The 22,708-nt window shown below is 37.6% G+C and overlaps 1 protein-coding gene across 1 annotated transcript in view; it reads right to left on the bottom strand.

Moving 5' to 3' along the window:
• The window catches only part of ROBO2 (roundabout guidance receptor 2), a 443,321-nt gene that overhangs the window by 165,578 nt on the left and 255,035 nt on the right, over positions 1-22,708 (bottom strand). The window contains exons 3-5 of the mRNA XM_088667988.1: positions 8,758-8,915; positions 8,134-8,254; positions 1,228-1,366 (exon numbers count right to left, since the gene is read on the bottom strand). Coding sequence (XP_088524114.1) covers positions 1,228-1,366; positions 8,134-8,254; positions 8,758-8,915 — 418 coding nt within the window. The remainder of the gene's footprint in view (positions 1-1,227; positions 1,367-8,133; positions 8,255-8,757; positions 8,916-22,708) is intronic.

Genomic DNA, 22,708 nt, shown 5'->3' with positions numbered 1-22,708 from the left:
GTCATCTGTTCCAGAAGTCCGTTCGACTTCTGAAATGTTCAGAAACCGAGAATCAATGGGCTGGCTGCAAAGTCAATGGGAAAAAATGAAAAACGCGCCCCGGAAGCCATTCAATTTCCGAGGTGCGCTCGAAAACTGAAGCATTCACTTCCGGTTTTTTGGTGGTTGGCTTCCGAAATGTTCGGCAGCCAAGCCATTCGAAAACCAAGGCTTGGCTGCACCAGGTATTTTTATCCTTGATAAAATGCATGCTGTGTTGGGTCACTGATTCAAATGGGATACTCCTATAATAAACCTTGTAACCAGCCAGAGCATAAATTCTGCATGGTACATTCCCCCCCTTTACATTTATATAAATCTTTCTATAAATGTAAAGGGGGGAAATGCAAATGAAACAATAAATATATGTATGTATGTTACTAACAATATTTTGCTCTAATCTGTTTCCAATAGTTTCTTTTCAGGATTTGCATTTGCTTTGACTTAATATTGGATGTGTTTGATGTTGTTGTAGGCAACACTGGTGGTCAATTCATCTGATTCATGCATCCCCAGGTTAGCATGAATGCTTCTTGCTCATTGCTGTATTCTTGTTGTTCCAGTAATGAAAGTAAAGAACCACAATGTGGAACAGGTAAATGACATTGCTCCTTTCCTGACCTCTTTACAGATAATATCAAAGAGGGATGGGATCCACCCACAAGGAAGTACTGTATGTATGAGAGTATAAAATTAGCTCTGATGTTTAGGCATGTGAAACTACCGGATGTAACCTATGGCTACATTCACAAGATAACACTCAGAGAAGTCCTGAGCATTATGATTAAAGTTGGGAGTGGTCGTGTGATGTTTCTCCAATGTTTCTCACGGACATAGCTCAACACATATTTTGCCTATATTTTCCCATATCTGATTAATTAGCCAAGCACAATGAGTTTTGAAAACTTCCTGCCTCTCACACTCTGTCACTTTAACAACAGCATCTGCCAGGCCAAGACAGATCCACAGGCTAGAGGTTCCTCACCACTGCATTCAATGGTGAGAGCTCTGTGTTCATTCATATTTGTCAGCCTAAAGGCAAAAACATTGTACTCTGGAAGCACATGTTCAACAGGCAATAAAAATCCAGCATTCAACTAAAGTCCAAAACATTTTTCTGATTAATATGATCAAGTACAGCAATCAGAATCACCAGAAAGGAGAATAGCAATTAAGTGTTTTTCATACCTTCCTCTTGGCAAGTCATTATCATCTTTCTTCCAACGCACTGTTGGCTGAGGATCCCCTTGTACCTGGCATCTGAATTCTACAACTTCTTCCTCCAAAACCACTTGGTTGATCGGTCTCCTGAGAAATGTGGGTCGTTCTTGAAAACAAGAGTTCCAAATTAAACAAGTTGGCTTTATTCAATTTCAAATCTTTGGTAACAATCCAGTCCTCAACAAACACAGGGTCTGTATGCTCAACTGAGCCTTGTTTCTCCTTCTCCCACTAGAAACCATAAAGTGGAATGACAGGTGTGCCTTTCATGTCCCCAAACTGAACTCCTGGCTCTCTGCATACAAGTTATTTGTGCTCTGACAGGAAGACAGAAATGGGACTCTACTGAGCACATGGGCATCCTGTACAGGATAAATGGAAAAAGCTAGGTATTTGCTATAGCCATTTCACAAACCCAAGCAATCAAAAACAGTTGCAGTTACTGCATGATAAATGTGTACATTTATATTATATCTGGAGACAAGATGTGATTGCAGAAGCTTCATCTCTTGATTGCTACCACCTCAGCTAGTCATGTGAGTCAACTCTAACTTTTCCAGTGACCATGGAGTAAATTGAATACATGCTTCTTTAAGGCAAAGCACAATATGTTGCATTTTTTAACCATAAAGAGCTTGCAAGAAAATAATCACAGAATTGCATACTAGGTACCAAGGACATGCAAACAGAAGTATTCATTATTTTTATTTTGCACCATCTCTATTTTCTGTATGACTTCCAGGAAAAAAATAGTAATTTCCCAAGTTGTGTTCTCAGAGAATATTGTGAGTTTGTCCAATAGCTAATTATACTACTATAGAATGATCACAATGAATGCCATTGCCAAAGCAATTAACATTCTTTATGCAAGATTAACTGGATTTGAATCACCTGCATAACTTGCTTACAATGTTAATCTCTCAGGAGACAAAAGAATACTGGTTTCTTGTGTATGCTAAATAAAGTATTGTCTTACATCACTCAGTTAAGTTAATTTCATAGCAGATTTCTGGAAATATGACTTGCTGTTTTAAAAATTCTGCTTATAAATTTTGGTGGCATAATTATAATTGCTGTTCTGTCAATAGCGTTCAACAGATAAATTAAAACCATAGCTATAGATAACATGTCTAATGTAGCCATTTTATAAGCTTTAATGAACACCCTCCCCAGACTTTGTTTCTGTGTGAATATTAAAAGCTTTTGAAGAGGGCAATAAAATAGGTCACAGTTATATGTTATGTCAGCTGTTTGGACTATGGCTGTTATGACCTTTATAACTTCGAATAAACTTTGCTTGTAGTTATAAATGTTTGCTACCTATCACATTAATAAATTCACAGAGGCTCAAGTTATGCTACAGCACTTGACAGGACATACAAGAGCAGGACATTTTTTAAAAAATATAAAGTAGTGGGGAAATTCCTTATTAGCCCTCATGAAGTTCCCACCAATGAACTCAAAAGTTCCCCCCTGGTAAAGTGCCTTCTTAAGTTCACTCAGCTTCTTTCTTCAATATGAGGACACAAATCCCTTTGCTCCTCTGCCTTAGAACACTCAATTTCTACCCCCCCTTCTACCCCCCCCCCCACCTCCAGCAGCCATATTCACATTTTTCCTCTCCAACATGTATTGTTTATATCACTGCACAGTCAGGAGACATACTCAAATGAATGACAAGAATTCCCACTGAAAACAACAGGACCTTATCTTAAGGCCCATTGGAAACAATGGAGCAATGAGAATGCCAGTCGAGACCACAGAGCTCTATTAAAATTAAAAACAAGTTTGATAATGTGGGACATGTGATAAATGTGATATGATATTAGCTGCCCACTTGAGTATCTTTCTGCCTTAGACTCAGGTGAGGTGTGTATGCATGATACCAAATGCTAAAAGAAATGCAAAAAGGAAGTATTGAAAATGAAGTTGCTTGCTAAAAAAAAAAAAAGTACCTTGAGCAGCTGCTACTTCAGCTCCTACTATTTCTACCACCATTGTGTCAGAGAAAGCTGGTTTGAGATAAAAAGAGTAGTAATACTCAAATAAAACAGAGAATATGTGATTTTAGAATGAGGGTATACCACTTCTCTCCAATAATAATGCTTCAGAACAAAAAAAACCAAAAATTTACATGTGGTCCTGTGCAATTTGGCTACCAATGAAAATAGATGTAGTTACTATCAATGCATATGGCTTGCCATGCTGCTTATTTATTTTAATAAATACATATTTCAAATAATTTAAATTTAATTATTTATTTAAATTATTTGAGGCTGCTAAGAATAATGTGTATGTTGCCTGTAAACAGTGGAAAGAATATAGAAGTAAAAAAGTACTAAATTACCGGTACTAGTGCCAATTGTTAAATGAAAGCGCTAATATGCTTTACTTTTTAAAAATCTTTATGAAAGTTTAAATAGTGACTTATTGAGTTAATTCTGCCCCCGAGAAAATTCCTTTAGAAAAAGTACTGTATGATAGAATGCAGATATATTACTGAATGCAAGATTGCAAGGCTTCCAGAAATTGATCCTATCTTGATCAGTGGAAAAATCCTTGACCAGCTTTGGAAGCTGGTGATCCATAGTTTTGCATTTCTACTTACTTATTTGTATACATGCCTTGCAGTCCATTGACAGAACTTTTGATGGTTTCAAATACTTTTCCACCATACACCTCAAGGGGAAAAAACCTTGCAAATCGTTACTCTGTCTAAATTTAACAAACAAGCTCTAGGAAACTGGTGGATTGAGGGCTGTTTTATGCTAGCATACACAGACTCAAAGCCATCTTTTTCACATGCTTTTTGCTCTAATATATAGGAGTTTATACAATGGTGGCTTTGTGCTCATGGAAAGCACTTCCACTCAGATAAGGTTGTGCACATGATTTTCACTAATCACAGCTGTTCTGAACTGTAGGGCAAAAAGAATGGTTTGCAAATGGATTGGTGAAGGATGTCAAAAACACCAGTGTGATCAATTCCAGTTCTTTATTATAAGGAAGAGTAAACTTACAACACAGCCTTCAAAGCCCCACTCCCGTTACAGATTCAGGATGGACCAAAATGAACCAATGAGAGACCTTCATGACTGGTTTACACCCAAGCAAAACATTCTTTATACACAAAGCATCATATGTCACTTTGGCCAGAACCTCCCATTACTCCACCTGGCTGATGAGGGCATAGGTGGCAAATATCCAAGTCTTACAGATAGCTTCCTTCTCTGGGCCCAGAGCCCAGCACTCAAAGCCTATAATGAAGCAGTACATAGACAACTAAGCATCTTTGCACGTTACATTCTTCTGAAAAAATTCAGTCAACTACAAGTCTAAGAAACTTTCTCCATTACCTTGGAGAAACCAATAATTGAACTGATACTGGATTTCTGTGTCCTTAACGATGTATATCCACATAACTTAAAGAATAGGCATCCTGACAACATAAATGATGCATTGTGTATCATGTTACTTTTGTGAATAAAAACATGTATTTAGGACAGATACAAACTGTATTAGATATTTAGATGCATTTCTAGCATATATTTAATCTCAGTTTGTTTACCATATAGGTGGTGGGTTGCTAGAGTGGAAGGGTGTGTAGAATTTCCACATTTACACACTAAAAATACTCCCTGACAATGCTGCTTGTTAACATACAGGAAATACTCTCAATTTGCATTGGACATTATCCAATCGTGATCACCTCTTGGTAGAAGATTCTGAAAATCACATTTTCCTTAAGTATGGGTACTCATAGCCCCATTTCTCTCTTTTTATTTTGTTGAGTGTATTTAAAGTTTTAGCCCAATGCTATTTAAGAAAACTGCTTTATGTACAATTCTAGTCCTGACCTCCCTACTGTTCCCACAGGACTCCTGGTAACCAGCCTACTTACTGTTACTCAGTTTCACCAGAGGCAATGCCTCAAGCTAAATTCACAGCATGGGGACCTAGAGATGAGTTATGAGTGACACACCAAAATTGACTTTAGGTAGAGAGCATTTCAAGACCAAAATAATAAGGGAATGAATCCTGGAAATCTTTGAAAACCAATATGTAGAAACACTGAAAACAGGATATGGACAAAGTGAAAGCATTTTTCACATGTTTTAAAGGAAGAAGAAAGATTAATCAGCAAATGACTAATTAACTTCTATCTCTTTCAGCACTTTCTGTGGACTTGCCAGAAACGTTATTAAATGCTTTCAGTTTCCCACACAAGCCAACCTTAATTTCCTGTTCTGGGTTTTATTTTAAGTACATGTCCAACATTTACAGGGCTGGGTTTCTAGAAAAAGGCATTTAAATCAATATTAAACACCTAAGGTGGAATGTTTAAGTGCCTTGAGTTGCTTCAGGCAGACTTCCTGCAGCCAAAATAACAATTACTGGGTTAACTTTAGCACTTCCATGGCAGGTTAACTTCAGCATCTTCATGGCAGGTCATACTGCTTAAGCACATTATTAAAACTATCCCAAGTAGCCAGAAAACTCATGATCCAACATGGTGAGATTTTACCATATCATTATTAGGGTGAGATGCTCAGCAATGTCATGGCAGATACACACAAACATGACTTGCCATGATAATGGTAGGTTTGGGGTTTTGTTTTTTTAATGTATGGTAATTCAAACAAATAGTGTGGTGTTAGGTTCATGCGTATTGGGACTTATAAATCATGTAAAATGCATTTAAACTGGAAATTAGAATGCCTCCTCCCCATGTTCTATAATTTTATCATGTTGCAAAAGTCACTAGGTAGAGCCAATATAAAAATGTAATACATGAATCATACTGAAAATTGATGTTGGTCCAACATCAAGGGGACAGTTCAGAAAAATGCAAAACATGCTTGCCTGGCTAATGTTGGCCCATAGCTATGTCTGGTGGGATTGCCAATCTTGCCAAAGTCTTTCCCCCCCAGATGCCTGCCCCACTTTGAAAACTTTTGCCAAGTGCGTAAAGATGAATGCACACAAGCTAAATGTGCATAAATTGTGGGCTTACAGTACATGTTTTCATTACACTTCCTTTTGATACTGTTTCTTCTTCCTGCCTACATGGTCTGGAAGAAGGAAAGTTAACCAAATTATTCACAGACATATAAATAATATTTGTTTGCCATACTCTTGTATGACAGTAGAAATTGGAGTTCTTGGTAAGTTCAGAAGTAAACAAAAAATTACAAGAACTCGGGCCAGAAAGGATAATTTCAAAAATTCTTCATAAAGTTTTATTCAGGATAACTTCCAGTGAGCATCAACATCAGGACAAGGCCCTGTTTCGATGATTCTTCATCAGCGAGGTTTCTCAGGTCTAAAAGCAAACATACTTGGTACACTTAGACCTGAGAAACCTCGCTGATGAAGAATCATCGAAACAGGGCCTTGTCCTGATGTTGATGCTCACTGGAAGTTATCCTGAATAAAACTTTGTGAAGAATTTTTGAAATTATCCTTTCTGGCCCGAGTTCTTGTAATTTTTTGTATACTCTTGTATGAACCACTTTCTACATCCAGTGTCTGACAGACGTGAATGTTTATGCACTCCTTAGGTTGCAAAGCATTCCTATTTCAACTACCTTCAGATAACCAAAGAGTTCTGCAGATTTTGTACTGGTATCAATGGCGATCCAAAGAAGCATTCAAGGGAAACAGTCTATATTGGGGATAGACAATTTCCAGTCCTGAAAATGTTTGTCTAAAGTTATCTATTTGCTCTAATGCCATTATAGTGGCTCCCATGGACTCAACACAGAATTTAAATGTGAGTTTCTTAGTAATACAGACCCAACGCTATAACCCAGTACAATCCTCAAAAGTCCTAATACGTTCAATGGGACTTACCCCTAGTGAACCCCACTGGCTTGTGTTGTGGATGAAATGCATATTAAATAGACATTAATGTCTGATAAATTACTAGTAAAGACAAAGTCTTTGGGTTGTATTCAACTAACTTTTGCTAAGAGTTGTTGGCATCTATCTGTCTCGAGAGACAATGCAGTATACATCTGAGGGTGAAGTCAAACCACAGGAGAGTCACAGTGCCTGCTGCAGGTGCAGAGACCAGTAACTCGTAACTGCTGCCTCATGCATTGGTTTTGCTGTTAGCAGCACCAGAGTGACCCCTCCAAGGCACAAGCCTGGGCAGTGTGTATGGTGGCCCTAGACAGCCCAGATGACAAGACTCCATTCTTGGACTCACTGATGTGGTCTAAAGAAAAACAGAGCAATACATTTGGCACCAGCTTGGCTGCAGAAGTTGCCAGAAGAATCATCCACTCCACTCTGAATTTGAGTAGCATTTACTTCTTAGCCTTTTCCTCTCCCAAAGATGTCCCACAAGGCAGCGAGCTGATCAGAGTAGATCCATGGAAATTCATTGCCATGACTAAATTAGGTCCATTAATCTGAATGGTTCTACTCTGAGAAAAAGTTAGTTGAATACAATTCTGGCCAGCTTGAAGAATGAAAGAAACAGATCTGCCAAAAAAACAACAACTATTTTTGGGGATTAAAATGTGTACTTTTACTTTAAAGAAGTGGGGGAAAATACAGACATTGACTAAACTCCCATGTGTATAGTAATATATATTATGATGATCACTAAAATGTTCTTATCTAATTTAACTACGTGGATCTGAGTAAGTCCCAACCTTAATCCAGTACCTGGAATGGAAACACTAATGCAGTGTTATGATTTTACTTATCAGAGAACAATTATTCAGTGTGGGAAAGCCACAAACTAATGTGGGCAATTCTCCATTATTGTAGATGTGACAGTAGAAAGCTAACTTTATATATATATATATATTGTTCCTCCAGCTCAATAACAGAAGGAAGCAAATATTTCAGAAGTTCCCTTACCAAAGACAGTGAGCTCTGCTGGGTCACTATCCCGTTCTCCCACCATATTGGTGCCAACACATGTGTACATTCCAGCATCACTCTTTCTTGTGTTCGAAATCATAAGCTTTCCACCTCTTATCTATCAGGGGGAAAAATGAAAAAAATCTAAGTTTTAGCACACTGTAAGTGGTTTCATATAACTAAAGATAAAAAGAGAAACACCAGTATCAATATTTATAAATATTAGCAAATATAATTACTATTTCTAAAGCACTATTCTTCATGTAAGATTATTTAAAATTTGTGAAGGACACTTTGGTGACTTCGGTTCTTTAAATGTCTTTGAAATATTTGGTGCTCTTGGTCACAAAAGGATTTCGCAAGTGCACTTTCACTGGACAATTGATGGGGAATGGAACTTTCCACCTGAAAAAAAATGCTTATGAGAAGAGGCCCACCATGGACATTAATGGGGGGAAAAAGAGAGAGCATCTCTGTCCATACCGTGATTCTCCCACACTCCGTTGTTTAACCGCAATGCTTAATTAAATGCTCTAATTTACCTGAAAACCCACACTGAGATTCACTTTTTAGCAAATTGATCAATATTTTTAGGTTCCCGTTTCAGTAGGACAGACTTACACTGATTCTCTCTTCTCTGTCATCTATTCGGATTTTGTCTTTTTTCCAGTAGATAGTGGGCTCAGGATGTCCCCGAGGAGGCTGGCACTCTAAAATAGCTGGTTCACCTGCTGCCACAACAACGTCTGTTGGATTTTGTCGGAAATCATCCCGTAGTACTGATACAAAAATAATATATAAATAAAAGAAAGGAAGAAAAAAGAAAGAAGATTTATTATAACAGCATACTGCCAAAGGAAAAAAAATCATTGGTCGATATTTCTTTGGTGGCTATTTAACATGCATTATAAAAAATCCATCCCAATCAGCCACTATACCAGAAATAAATATGACTCCATAGGTCGCCGTTTCTCAGCATATGAGTACAGGCTATGCATATGTATTTTGTAGCAGTATTTCTCATATAAATGCACACATACACACCCAGTTTCTATTTTATTCTGCAGCCACACCTGCCAAGTGACATCTGGCCCATGTGACCTTCTGAGGACAAAAAACCCTAATAGTATGATTGCCATTCTAACACTGAATTCTTTTCATTAAGGAAAACAGCATGCTGGACTTTGCTTGTAACCTTTTGGAAACCCTGTGTGCCTGTCTCTCAACTGGCACCATATCCACAGCAGTCGCTTTAAAGTCATCTGGGCAAAAGAAGAGGTGACACACTACATGGTTTTACTTCTACTACTACTACTACTACTACTACTACTAATACCGGTAATAATAATATAATACTAAACAGCAACAACAATTTATGAAGGGTGCCAAGATCTAGGTATACATAAAGTTATGCCCCCCCTCACTTATTATCTTTGCTGCTATGATTCTGAGAGAAAATCAGAAGAGAGAAAATGCTTGTAGGTTACTCTCAACTGTTGGAAAACTAGGGAACTACCTTCTTATAGAAATTATGTCACAGCACAGGGATTAGACTTTAGTGTCCAGAAATGATATCATTTTATCATTATTCTTCCATGCATGTTCTATTCTCTAGGTTAATTGCCACCCTTAACAACACAGAACTGAAAAGAGCTCCAAAACCAACTACTAAAAATTAGGGCATCTCCTCTCTTGTAGTTCAACTATGCAAGAGGCTCATTACTGTTTTAATACAGATTTCACCTTTAGTGGAACAAGGGCCCTCTGAGAAACCAAGAGGAGCCTGTGTCTCACTAAAGGGGCAGTCCGGAACAGTTCAGCAGAAATGTTCACTCTTCACTTATAAGCAGACTTAATTTACTGCTTTTGCTGTTAATAAAATGTGCTCCATTTTAACATTTTGAACTGCACATTTCCCATTTTCGTGTTACATGCAAGGATAAAATTTATATGCACAAGGATTAGCCACTGAATGGGTTGAGGTGAGCCTGCATATAAATCTGGCTCTCAGCTACAGATATGGGCTTCTGCTTATCGTTTTAGCATTTTCAAGGCACACAGGTAAATCCTAAGAGGGGGAGAAACTAATTAAAGGTTAATTTAGTTTCTAATATAAAAAGGAGCTGTTTATGTACACCATGTCTAGACACAGAAAATAAAAATAAAAGAATTGGCATAAAAATCATTCTGGCAAGGATTCCACTTTTCTCTAAAGGAACACATCTGGCAGGGTGAAGGGCATATTTCAGAACCCTCTTCCCACATTTTTCTTGCCTAAAGCTTCAACTGAAAGATATACTCTGGCCTGGTGCACATTATACAAATCTTTCCCATAAAAAAGCAAGTAAGATTTATATCATTTGCATCTGTCAATAATTCACATTTGATAGAAAAGAAAGAAAAGAGTGAGGAATAGTTAATTTTGGAGACAAAATAGAATGATGATTTCCTACCACAGAAGAGCACAGAATGTGGCAAAGCACATCCAAAACACAGAAGTAAGAAATACACTACCGGTATCAGAAGGCCAGCATATTCAACAATGACAATCCACAAAATTTTCCATTCTGTAATATTCCTCTGTTTATATCAATATACAAACACAGAAAGTTAGAAAATAACGAGAACAAAGTTTACGGTATTTCACAAATGGAAGTTTGGTAACCTTCAGGATCAAAAATTACAATTTAAAAATTACACAGCAAGTCAGGCACCAATCCCAGGATGTTACAATACTGGAAACACTGATCTCTAAACTCTACTTGGCCTCTGGATTATTTACATAATCACTGCCATGCCCACTTTAGGATAATTACATTTTAGCATCAGTGTATGCTTTTTTCTACTGTCTTCTATCAGTGATCAAGCAATCACTTTCTACTCACTGTAATCCTTGCCACCTGCCCCCAATCTAGCCTTTGGGCTGGGACCGTGATCTGTCTGCATGTATTCCATCAGAATAGAGAAAAGGCAATTGTGTGTCAAGACCCTCAAGACCCTGTTGGAATGAAGAACTTCAAACGGACACAGAATTTAAGTTTAAAGTTATTGGGCAAATTTTGGCCACAATTTTATTGATTACAAATGTGAGTGGCATTGGCTTAGGTATTGGCAAAAGACTATATCAGACTCCTGTCCCCTTTGCAGAAAGTCTGCAAGGGTAAATCACCCAAACGGTAGCTACTTCGGGGGAACCTGCCTGCATCTCCCTGGTGTTCCCAGAGGGCTGGCATGGCCCTAGCCCTTCAAGCAGACTTTGGACAGGATCCAGGCCCCAGATTTCCTTTAACGGAATACCCTTGTACCATGGGAGGGGCAGGCGATGGCTGACCTTCCCTCCCCCACTAAAAATTAAGCCAATGCCTAATCGCCAAACCTTACAAAGTTGTGATGATTGCTAAGAAGTAGGCGAAAACCAAGTGGTCAGTGCCAATTTTGGCAAATGGAAAAATTCCTACCCGGTCCCCGTCCCAAGGCGGGCAACCAACCGAAGTTCAAAGCAAGGCCAGAAGACAGCTAAAACAACAACAATAAAGGGGAGGGTGGGTGGGTGTTCGGCAGCGCAAAGCAAGTGCTTGGCATGCGTCGCGCTGCTGCTTTTAAACTCCTCTTCACAATTACCCTTCAAATTGATTGGGCAATTGGCTCTGGGAATTGTGGTGCCACCCTGGTATGATGGTAATGACTCTTCCCATGTCAGGGGGGGGGAGTGGATTGAGGGCCTGCCCACAACCAGGACCATCCATTAAGATGATCCCACTCCTCAAACAAGCAAGAAATTAACTGTAGTTCTTTAGAATGTAGAAAAGGCATGTAATAAATAGCCTAATTACTGAACATCCATCCTGATTTGTTTGCATAATATTTCTATTTAGTGACAACTCATTCTTTTTGCAAGGAGCCTAGTCAACTTTACATCAAGCAAACTTTATTCCACATAATCCTGCCACTTTCCTTATCACAAAAAGTCAAACTTTGCGGGTAAGTACAATCGTAGCACAAAAATGCCAAATCAACTTTAATTGTGCAACATGCATTTTCTGGGATATAACTGAGTGAATCCTGGTAATATTGACAGCTTGGATCCATGGGATTTTGGTCAGTGAAATTAGAATTGCACCGACCTGAAGCATATTTTTCCATTCCTAGTGAAAGGTCAGCAGGTTGGGTTTCAGGCTCCGCCCACAGTCTAACACAGGCAGAAATGTTTGGGGACAAAGGGCTTCCATAATTCAGTTTGGGAACTGATAAAGACAGTAAAACAGAGAAAATAGATCCTACGTCCCAGAGAGTATAAGATGATTCTTTGCAGTCATCATATTTTGGCAGGCCCTGCTGTCCTTTCATTAGGAATGGAAAACTAAACTTTAGGTAGGCACAATTGTACTTTATGCCATTCTGGTAATGAGAGATCAGTAGGTTGGAATAACCTTGGGCGGAATAATAGGAGACTGCAAGGATGACAGAGGGAGGATCTTTTGCAGGACCCTTCGACCAAAGGCTGCTTCAGTGCTCCTCCACTGTTCAGGTAAGGCTCTCCTGAAAGATGTGAACTAAGTTTCTAGATTTTATATTCTATACAGTATATTTTTTTCATACTAGGAAATCTGTTAAAATGTAGATTTGGAAAAAAAAACCACCCTCAAATAGATCTTTAAATATGATACAGTTGACATGTCAAACACAGTTCCAGAAGCTCCCCAAAGAACTGGTGTATAATCTGTTTCAAATATTCTGACATTCCATAGGAGATGAGAATAAGCGCACAGCCAAACTAATGGCAGTTTGGCCATTTTCATCTGGGATTGGAAGCATCTGAGAGTAGGCAGAGAATCAGTCAAGGAAGTGATGATGGACCTCAACCATTTATTTCAGTCTCACACTGGATGGTTGAAAGAGATACAATATTATGCTTTACAGCACACATACAATAATGCTCCAGACAAAATTTAATTGTTATTTGGTGAAGAATACATATACTTCTGAAGTACCGTACCATTAATGGTTGAAAGCTTCATGTTGCAACAGTATAGTGAAGAGAAACACTTGCAGCTTAAGCGCCTGCTGCAACAGGGGGAAAGGTGTGCTACCAAAGCAACTCCTCACTAAATATGCCAGTTTATGCCCAAATCCAGACCAGGTCAAACTAATGTCTATGAACTCTAGGAATTTTATAGAAAGGGAATTCATTTCCTCCTCTGTGATGATTTGTTTAAATGAGTCTGAGTGTTTTTTTGGTGAAGTAAAAGGGGTGATAATCATTAATATATATATCCATAGTGTAATCCTTCCTTCTACCATAAAAGCTCTCAGACCCTAAGAAAAGGGGGGAAACACATTTTAATAGGATTTACATTTACATGATGATTACAAATAACCATCTGTCTGCTTCTAGTTTTCAATCTGGTCTGTGTCCCATGAGTCCCTAGCCTATGGTCAAAGCAACTAAGCTAGAAGGGAAAAAGTACAGGTCTGTCAGGAGATTTTGGATAATTTACATTCTTTTGCCAGAGTGCCTGGTTTCTCCTATCTACACAAATAAATTACAGGGAATGTTTTCTAAATTCCATATACATACATTATAAAATATAGTGTGTGTATACACACATCAATATTTAAAATAACAGATGTATTTTATACAATACATTGTTTTGGTCCTCTCATTTTGTGAAACTGAGTTTTTAATCTCTATAATAAAATTGGCTCTTGGTATGATACTCTAGGTAGGAACCAAACATAGTGGTTCATCTCATTCTAGCAATCTCACCACTTTACTGCATAATATTCTAATAAATTAGAACAAGGTGAACTTTGCTTTGTTGTCACTCGTGCGGAAAGAGAGCTTGGGAAACTCTGCTTGGAGATTAGGCACCAAGGCAAGCCGTGACGGGAGAATTTCCAGTCAGATGATAAGTAGTCTCAAGCCATCTTTCAGCAGAATGCGAAGGATCCTGTCCGCCTGTATGATAAAATAATCATTGGGCTACCACTTGCCCTCCCACCCCACAGCCGTAAGCTATTGTAGCAAATTATGTACAACCCTCAGAGTTGTATTCATTTATCCAAGAAAAATCAAAATGATTTTTATGGGATTTGGCACATTCCAAATCATTGTTGCTATACTGCATTTGCTAAGACAACCCATGGTTAAATATGAATATGCAGGGTCCTGGAGAAGAGACTGTAGCAGCTTTGTACTTCCATGGTCCTTTTAACTCAGTGAGGCTAAACCAAAATTTGGCTTAATGAGTTGTCCAAACACGGGCTCTTGTTTAAGCTTAAAAAAACCAAACCCAAATGTTTGTCGCTACCAGCAGCTTAATTAGATTTCTATATTTACTTATCTTAATGTTGAACTATAATGGCACATTAAGCAAGACAAACATGAGCTATGAGGCCTGAAAATGCCTTCCCATTGATATGGCCACTAAACTGCCATTGCCACCTGTGCCCCAGCGCACCAAGTTCCATTTATTGCAAGTAGAAAACAGAATGCACAGAAATTGTCTCACAGTCTCCAAAACTAGTTGTTCCTTTACTATCCCATCTATGCTTTTGGCTGATCATCTTTAAGACTTTCCTCCCAGCCAATATTCAGCTTTCAGCAGCTACAGAGCATGCTCGGCTCTCACTGAGCTGTTTTTAAAGAGGGGGGGGGTCTTATTAGGTCCCCTCCCCAATATATTTTGTACTTTCATAAATCTTGAGTATCGCAACATCTCACCTTCGGTTATCAGAAGCATGCTGTTTTGCTTTAGTTCTGTCACCATTCACTGCCCAAGTTTGATATTAGAGAAAGTGATGCTAAGAGTGTATACATACCTTGATATTGTTTGTTACAAAACTCTCACACTCCCATGCAAGTATTTATGTTCTATACACTTAACTTAGAGAGACAGCCGTTTATGCATATAATATCATAATCCTTATTTTCTCTTTCATTTCTCTGGGACTAAAATAGTAACAACTGAATGATCAGATTGTTTCTGTGACCTTCAATCCTTTCAAACTATTTTTTCAGCAAAATCATTAAAAATATCACCATCTGATTAAACCCTGGGGAAATCCTCCATAGGCTTTCTGAGCCCTGCCTTACTTTAGAGAAGATTCTGTCTTCTTCAGTTGCATCAGGTGTTACAATCATACCTGTACGTTACAGCCACTGGGAGTCAGTCTGTTAAATATGTCATCAACAGTTAAGTGATTTAAGGAAGTTAACTTTCTTGCGCACACAGGTTTCTGCTGATGCTTTATTATTTCTGTTGATGCTCTCTTACTGCTGACTGGTTTTTATTTTTCCCACACCAACAGGACAAAAAGAAGATCCTATACGTTCTTAGAATTCATTGTGTTCAACTGAATGCAAGCTGACATCTTTGTATTTTCTGGAAAGATTCTATTTGACTGTTGATGATATGAGGAGTGGAAGTCTTTCTAATCCAGAATATAAAATATTTATGAGTAAACTAGGAGATGGAAAACAAAGTTATATGACCTATCTACATTGTAGTGAAGCCCCAATAACCTTATCTCCCCCTCGCTTTTAGCTCCTAATGAATTCTGAATGCTGCAGTTAACATTCAGCAATCTCATTACACATCAGCCATAAATCTTCAAAGGCATCACTTTTGTTTTGACAACCAAGGAAAGGAGAGAAAAGCAATAAGCATTTCTGAGCATGCTTTTTGTTGATGTAGATTTCTTTAAGATCAGACTGAAATTATTTTACATGCACTATGCATATGATAATGGAATATTTGGGATCATGCTGAAAAATATTTCCAGGTTCACAACAGACACATTTTCCTTCTAATGTTGTTGAATACCGTACATTCCCCTTTAGCCAAACAGCCTAAATCCTACAATATAAATGTCAAAATACTATTTTTTTGGAATTTAAAAATGGTTAATATTCCTTAATTGAAGAAGGCTTAATATAGGTTTGCATGCAATTACAGAAAATACAGTATGTGTATATTTTTGTACCCCAAGTTTGTATATTTTCAAACCTTGAGATTTAACAAAACAAACCAGTAAACTGTTCTTATCTAATGACATTTTTCGCTGAACCATGTCTACTGTTCGCACATGCCCCACATGTATAGAAAGAGCTTGGAATATACTTTTACATAGCAGTCTACCAAATGGAGTTCAAATAATAAGGTAATGTCAGTCTTCAGACTTTCACCTTAGTTTATATAAATGCCCCCAAATAAAAAACTGCATTTTTTTAACCTCCATACTTAAACAGTTACAGAATTTTGCAGAAGATGAATTAATCATGGGCGGAGACAGATTTATTTACATCTTTCCAAATAAATATGATTTGATTGATGTATGAGGATCCTTTCATAAAAAAAAGAAAGATTTTAGTTTATACTGACAAAGGTATTTTTTTTAAAAAATGTAGAATACATTATAAACTTATGTCTACTTCACTTAAAAATAAAATTCAAGAAGCTAAAATTGGCAACATCTTCCATCTTTTAAACATGCATGGAACCATATCCTCATGGCATTTTGATGCTAAATTACTTACTAACCAATAATCTGTGGAAGCCATCTCCACAAGCATCTCAGAATACGTTGAACATACTGCATATATAGATTTACCAGGAAAAAATACCGGTAATATGGGGTGCTATAAAAGCAGTAGAAAGAGAGTGTTGTATGGCGGAAAAAAATAAGATGTGTAAACAACATGCTTAAACAGAAACATCTTTACATCATGAATTGGAAAAAAATTAGAACATTACCATAAACGAACTGGTTCCCTAAAAATTAGGAAACAAATTAAAGACATATGTGACTCCTGGGGGAAGATATGACAGACCGCTGCTCGCCAACAGAGATAATTACATGGTGCTTGATGATAGCTAAACTTTAAATCTTGCTTATTAAATTCACTCTTGAAAAATAGAGTGAACAAGGGATTAACCTCTGATGCTTGGAAAAAGTCCACTTTCTATGCTGGTAGACTGAGAAGCTGCAAGGAACCTAGATGAGAGTGAGTGACGTAGAGTGGAGGAAATAAAATTGTGCCCCCAAACCATCCAACAGCCCCCAAGGCATAAGGTCGACAAAGCCTACCTTTCTCTAATTATCTTTATAGCTGCTATAAAGGTTATAGAGGTTACTTGTCTGCCAGTTGGTTTATATCCAGTATGTGAGCTACTATCTGGTTTAAGAAGAGTCGATCATTAAAAGATTGAAGGCATAACTAAAAGCATGCTCTAATTTTAGCAACCAAGAAAGATTTAAAAGAACAAGGGAGTTCTAATTGCTAGAAATTCTTATTTTATTTTTAACTCTCTGTTTTCTCAATAAAAGTGTTAACTTCAAACCGAAAGTAATTTTCCTATGTCACATGTCCCCCTGTGGGAAAGAAAGTGGATAGATAAGAAATGCTGTGGATATCTTAAGGTGGAGACGGGAGACAGAGGTTTTTAAAGTGGAGACTGTGAATATCTTAAGGTATCAGTTGAGCTATTAATAAGACCAAGAACCCCCATTATGCCAAATACATCCTTTGACACTCCATTGACTATTGGCATCTTGCAGCAATTATTGAAGGAACAATGAAAAGAGATCAGAGCTGTAATTGATGAAAATGTACCACTCACACAAGAAACTAAGGATCATCACAGCCAACCACAAATGAAAAATCACATTCTAAGACAAATCCCGACCTCTCCCACCAACAAAGAAGCACGAACAAACAACAGAGAACCTGCACAAACAACGCTGACGCCGAACCCCTACACATATCAAGAAAAACAGAAACATCGACAATCCACCACACCAAACTCCCCATCCCACCCATCCCTTTTCCCCCTTCCTCATAATGTCTCAATAAGTAAAATTGATGTGTAAAAATGATACATGGGAGAAAAATATATATGAGACATTCCACTACCTTTGTAACCCAAGAAAATCCTTAATAAAAATAATTATAAAAAATAATTAAATAAATAAATAAATAAAATGTACCAGTGAAGAATGAAAAGGAAAAGGGATTTAATGAAGACATAGAGGCTTCATTACTTTGAAATAATGAAGCCTCTGTGTCTTCATTACTTTAACATACAATACTTTGGCCATCTCATGAGAAGACTCCCTGGAAAAGACCCTGATGTTGGGAAAGATTGAGGGCACAAGGAGAAGGGGACGACAGAGGATGAGAAGGTTGGACAGTGTTCTCGAAGCTACGAACATGAGTTTGACCAAGCTGCGGGAGCCAGTGGAAGACAGGGGTGCCTGGCGTGCTCTGGTCCATGGGGTCACGAAGAGTCGGACACGACTAAACGACTAAACAACAACAGAGGCTTTGGAGAACATTATTGATAAAGGATTGCCAGAACAGGAGAATAAAATGGTAGAGTTGGATGACATGGATAAGTCCTTTGTGTGGGTATCTAGAAGACTGAAACAGCCAAATGGCAGATGTTGGAGGAGTGGAATGAAGCCATGGACAGAGAGATGAGGAGACATCCTGAGCTGGCAGAGATAGACTGGAGAGAGAGCATTTGGTATACAATTTGGAGTGAATTCAGAGAAAAAAGCTAGCAAAGCTTTGGTGTTTTTCTTGAAAAAAAAAGAGTAGTGTAAATGGAAGAAATACATTTTTAAAATCAGGATGGAAACCCATGGCAAGTATAACAGGAAATTGAATCAGAAGATATGGAACTGGGTATGAATTGATGAATACACAATAAGTTAAATAACTATGGAATATTACCGTATTTTAACATATGACTACAATCCTGTATGGTCTTTTGGTGTAGAAAGGAAAATGAATTAATCTAAGGAATATTCATTGGGAATGGCACAGTAGCCAGTGTTTAACTTAAAGAGAAAAATACCTGCAGTCCAATCTTCCCCAACCAGGCACCATCCAGATGTCTGGAGCTACAATTCCCATGCTTGGGTCATCTTGGCTGGGGATGATGGAAACTGTAGTAATACAAAACATCTGGAGAGCCCCAAGTTGGAGAAGGATGCATTGGATAATTCTGTCGGTAGAGCATGAGTGTTGTGGGTTCAAGCCCTACATTGGGCAAAAAAAAATCCTGCATTACAGCGAATCGGACTACATGACCTTCATGGTCCCTCCCAGCTCTGCAATTCTGTGATTCTAAGGCTGCTCTATTATCCATAACTTGTTAATATAAAACTCTCTCTTAAGTCACAGTAATACAACCAGAAAATCAGAAAGCAGTCGTTCTAAAGGGAAAGACTTAAAAATCTATTTTCTTGTTACAAAAAAGAATATGCCACAGTGCATTTGTTACATTATTTGCTATATTATTTACAAACAACACATTTTATTAAATCCACAAAAGAATAATAGCGAATAAATCAATGTGTCGTGTCAATGTAATAACAACATTATTACATCTATTAGTAAGCATAGATATGTTGCTGGGCTCTTAGCTGAGGGACTTCATAAAATGAATAATATTCTTTCTTAAACAATATAATTAACTCTTAATGAACCTTTCCCTTTTCCCAGTAAATTCAATTTAGTCTAATCCTTGGGTTTATGGTAATGTTGAGCTCATTAAAATGTTACTTAAAACTCATTAAAATGCACACTGAGAGGTAACAGCTTCATTACAGTAATATATGGTAAAAGAAAAAAAGAATGCTTTATTATCATTTAATTGTTTCCAAAACTGAATACATTTGCATAGTGATAAGGTTCACAGGATACTTTAGATGGTACTCAATAATTAAGCAGCTCAGTAATTAAAAATGCATTTCTAAAAATAATTTTATGTTATTGCTTATTCTTGGTTGTTTTTCCAATTAGGAAAAGTAGCCATATCAATCCAGCTCATGAAATTGGGTGGAACAGATAGACAAGAAGATGAGATTAATTTTTCTTAGTTTCAGACAATGCGTATTTTTGTTCCATTTATTTTCTGTTCATAAACTTGAAGAATCAGTGACTATTACATTAAAATGTAAGGTATGCATATTCTAGTAAATGAGAACAGCCAAGTATTAGTCATTTAATTAAGTTGGCAAATTGTCTAGTAATGTAGAAATGCATTACAGTAACACCTGATGCTGACTTTTAAAGTGCAAGTTGCTGCATTTTTTCACTATAGATTCAGAAGGGCCCAGGTTTAATACCTGGCATATTTAGATAGTTTGGCAAAGACCCATGGAGAGTCACTGAAAATTAGTGAACACAATACTGATGACATCTCTAGCACACATGTGCACACACAAACACAACAGTTTTTATATATAAACCACCAAACTTTTTTCACTGGGCCACACCTTCAGAATAAAAATTTGCTCATGCCACACCGAATTTTTAATTGATAAGAACATTTGAAAAAAAAGAAACAACTCTCAGCAGTGCTTGATTTATAACACAGAATATGATCATAAAACATCCAGAAAGTATAAAACAATGCAGCTACATCAGAACATGCATCATTCCCAACATATAATTATAAACGAGCACCTTACATATGTATAAAACCCAATGTGAAGGGTGAGCTTTCTTTTGCCAGGTAATCTGCATTCAAAGCATGGGGCTTGAGGTGGTTAAGATACAGCACAACTAGGGGCCCCTGGCAGATGACAGTCCGTGCCTGCAGAACCCCCATATGCTCACCAATGGGCAGCCCAGTGAGTGGTAGTCATGCCTGTCATTGCTTAGAGTAATGGTCAAAAGTGATTGTGCTCAGGATGGGGATCATAGAATCACAGAATTGGAAGAGGACATGAAAGTCATCTAATCCAGTGGTCCTCAACCTTGGGCCTCCAGATGTTTTTGGCCTACAACTCCCATGATCCCTAGCTAGCAGGACCAGTGGTCAGGGATGATGGGAATTGTAGTCTCAAAACATCTGGAGGCCCAAGGTTGAGGACCACTGATCTAATCCAACCCCTTGCAATGCAAGAATCTTTTGCCCAATGTGGGGCTCAAACCCAGGATCCTGAGAATAAGAGTCTCATGCTCTACCGACTGAGCAAAAGGGGACAGGTAACTCCAATACAAAACAAATTACTGTAGTACCAAGGTCTCTAGAATAAAATATGATCCATGGCTGGTTCACAGACAGTTGCTTGTTACTGGACTCAAGAGGAAGTGATAAGTTAATCTTTGTCAGCCACAATAAGGCAGTTGAGGTTTGAGAGTATTTAACACTCTCTGTTATGCATGGGTGCCTTGAATAATGGAAGTGAACTTCAAAAATGCTTATGAAACTCTCAAGATGTTCTAGCATCTTGTTAAATGAATGCAGGCATGCTGTGAGCCCAACACTGTGAATTTGGTTCAAATGGCTGAATATAGCATAAAATAAAGAGTTAAATAGTTATATGTGGATATGGAAATTCTTTTCTGTCTTTGATAAATACAGCAAAATTAAGAGAATATATATTACAAGGTTTTTATGGGACCTGAATTTTAGGAAAATGAAGGAGTAGGAGGACGGCAAATGGTGTGTGTGTGTGTGTGTGTGTGTGTGTGTGTGTGTGTGTGTGTTATAAAACTCCATAGATCTAAACATTGTTATATTGTACAGTAAATCAGGTTGTATTTCCAAAATCTCTGTTGATTCGTTTTTTAAAATGCCTGCTCTCTCTCTCTGTGTGTAGAGATTTCCATTTCCATTTCTATAATCTTTCACATTTCATTTTCTGAGCCTTTTGAAAAGAAAACAAATAATATGCCTCTCTAGCCAAGTAAACAATCTCTCATTTTATCTTTATCGCACATTCCTGTAGATAAGTTATGTCATTTCTTTGGAGCCCAATGTGAGATGCCTGGAAATAAATAAGCCAGATGGAAACTAAGTAATTGGAATAATAAGTATTAATGTCGAAAACTCTCTCCATTGTATTTCCATGTATTCATTGAGCAAGGTTAAATGAGATACCATAAATACAAACTAGAAGATAGATGATACATTTGAAAACAAGTAATTGCATATTATACTTACTAGCTTTCCCCTATGTAAGCACAATCTAAATTGAAAAGCCAGGAAAACCCTGTAAATAAATGGAAGACAAAAGCAACTAGAGACTCAATTTTTAACTGATATTTTTGGCAGGGCATCATTACATAGTCCGAGGAGCCTTTGCTTCACACTGTATACACATATAATAACTGTTTTCACATGATTTGCAAGATTATGATCCCGAGCTATATTATTCATTTGCAAATATGTTCATATTTGAAACACGCAACAAATTATATAGATGCTGTTTTACATATAACTATGAAAGTGGTCTGGAAAGGGAGAATCAAAGAGAATACTAAACAAACAAAGAAGAGGGCCAGTAGGGAATAATGAGCATCTGGGCGACCATAGTCTGCATGAGTGTGAACAAAGTAAAAATACACACCCATGTATAATCAGACCACTGCTGCTGTTAATACTACATATTATTCCACAGCAAGGTTCCAAAATGTTGTTGTTGGGTAAGCGAAGAGTTGATTTACATGATCAGGTAATAACTAATTCATGTAATGATAATCCCATCACACACAAGTTTCCTCCCACTCCCACTGATGCCCCAAACATGATGAAGAAAGTCACAACAGAAG

Source organism: Zootoca vivipara, chromosome 4 (genome assembly GCF_965207765.1).
Source record: "Zootoca vivipara chromosome 4, rZooViv2.hap1.1, whole genome shotgun sequence".
In the NCBI taxonomy this organism is placed as follows: domain Eukaryota; kingdom Metazoa; phylum Chordata; class Lepidosauria; order Squamata; family Lacertidae; genus Zootoca; species Zootoca vivipara.
The sequence above is the reverse complement of the archived record's forward strand: the minus strand, read 5'-3'. Positions and strand labels throughout refer to the sequence as shown.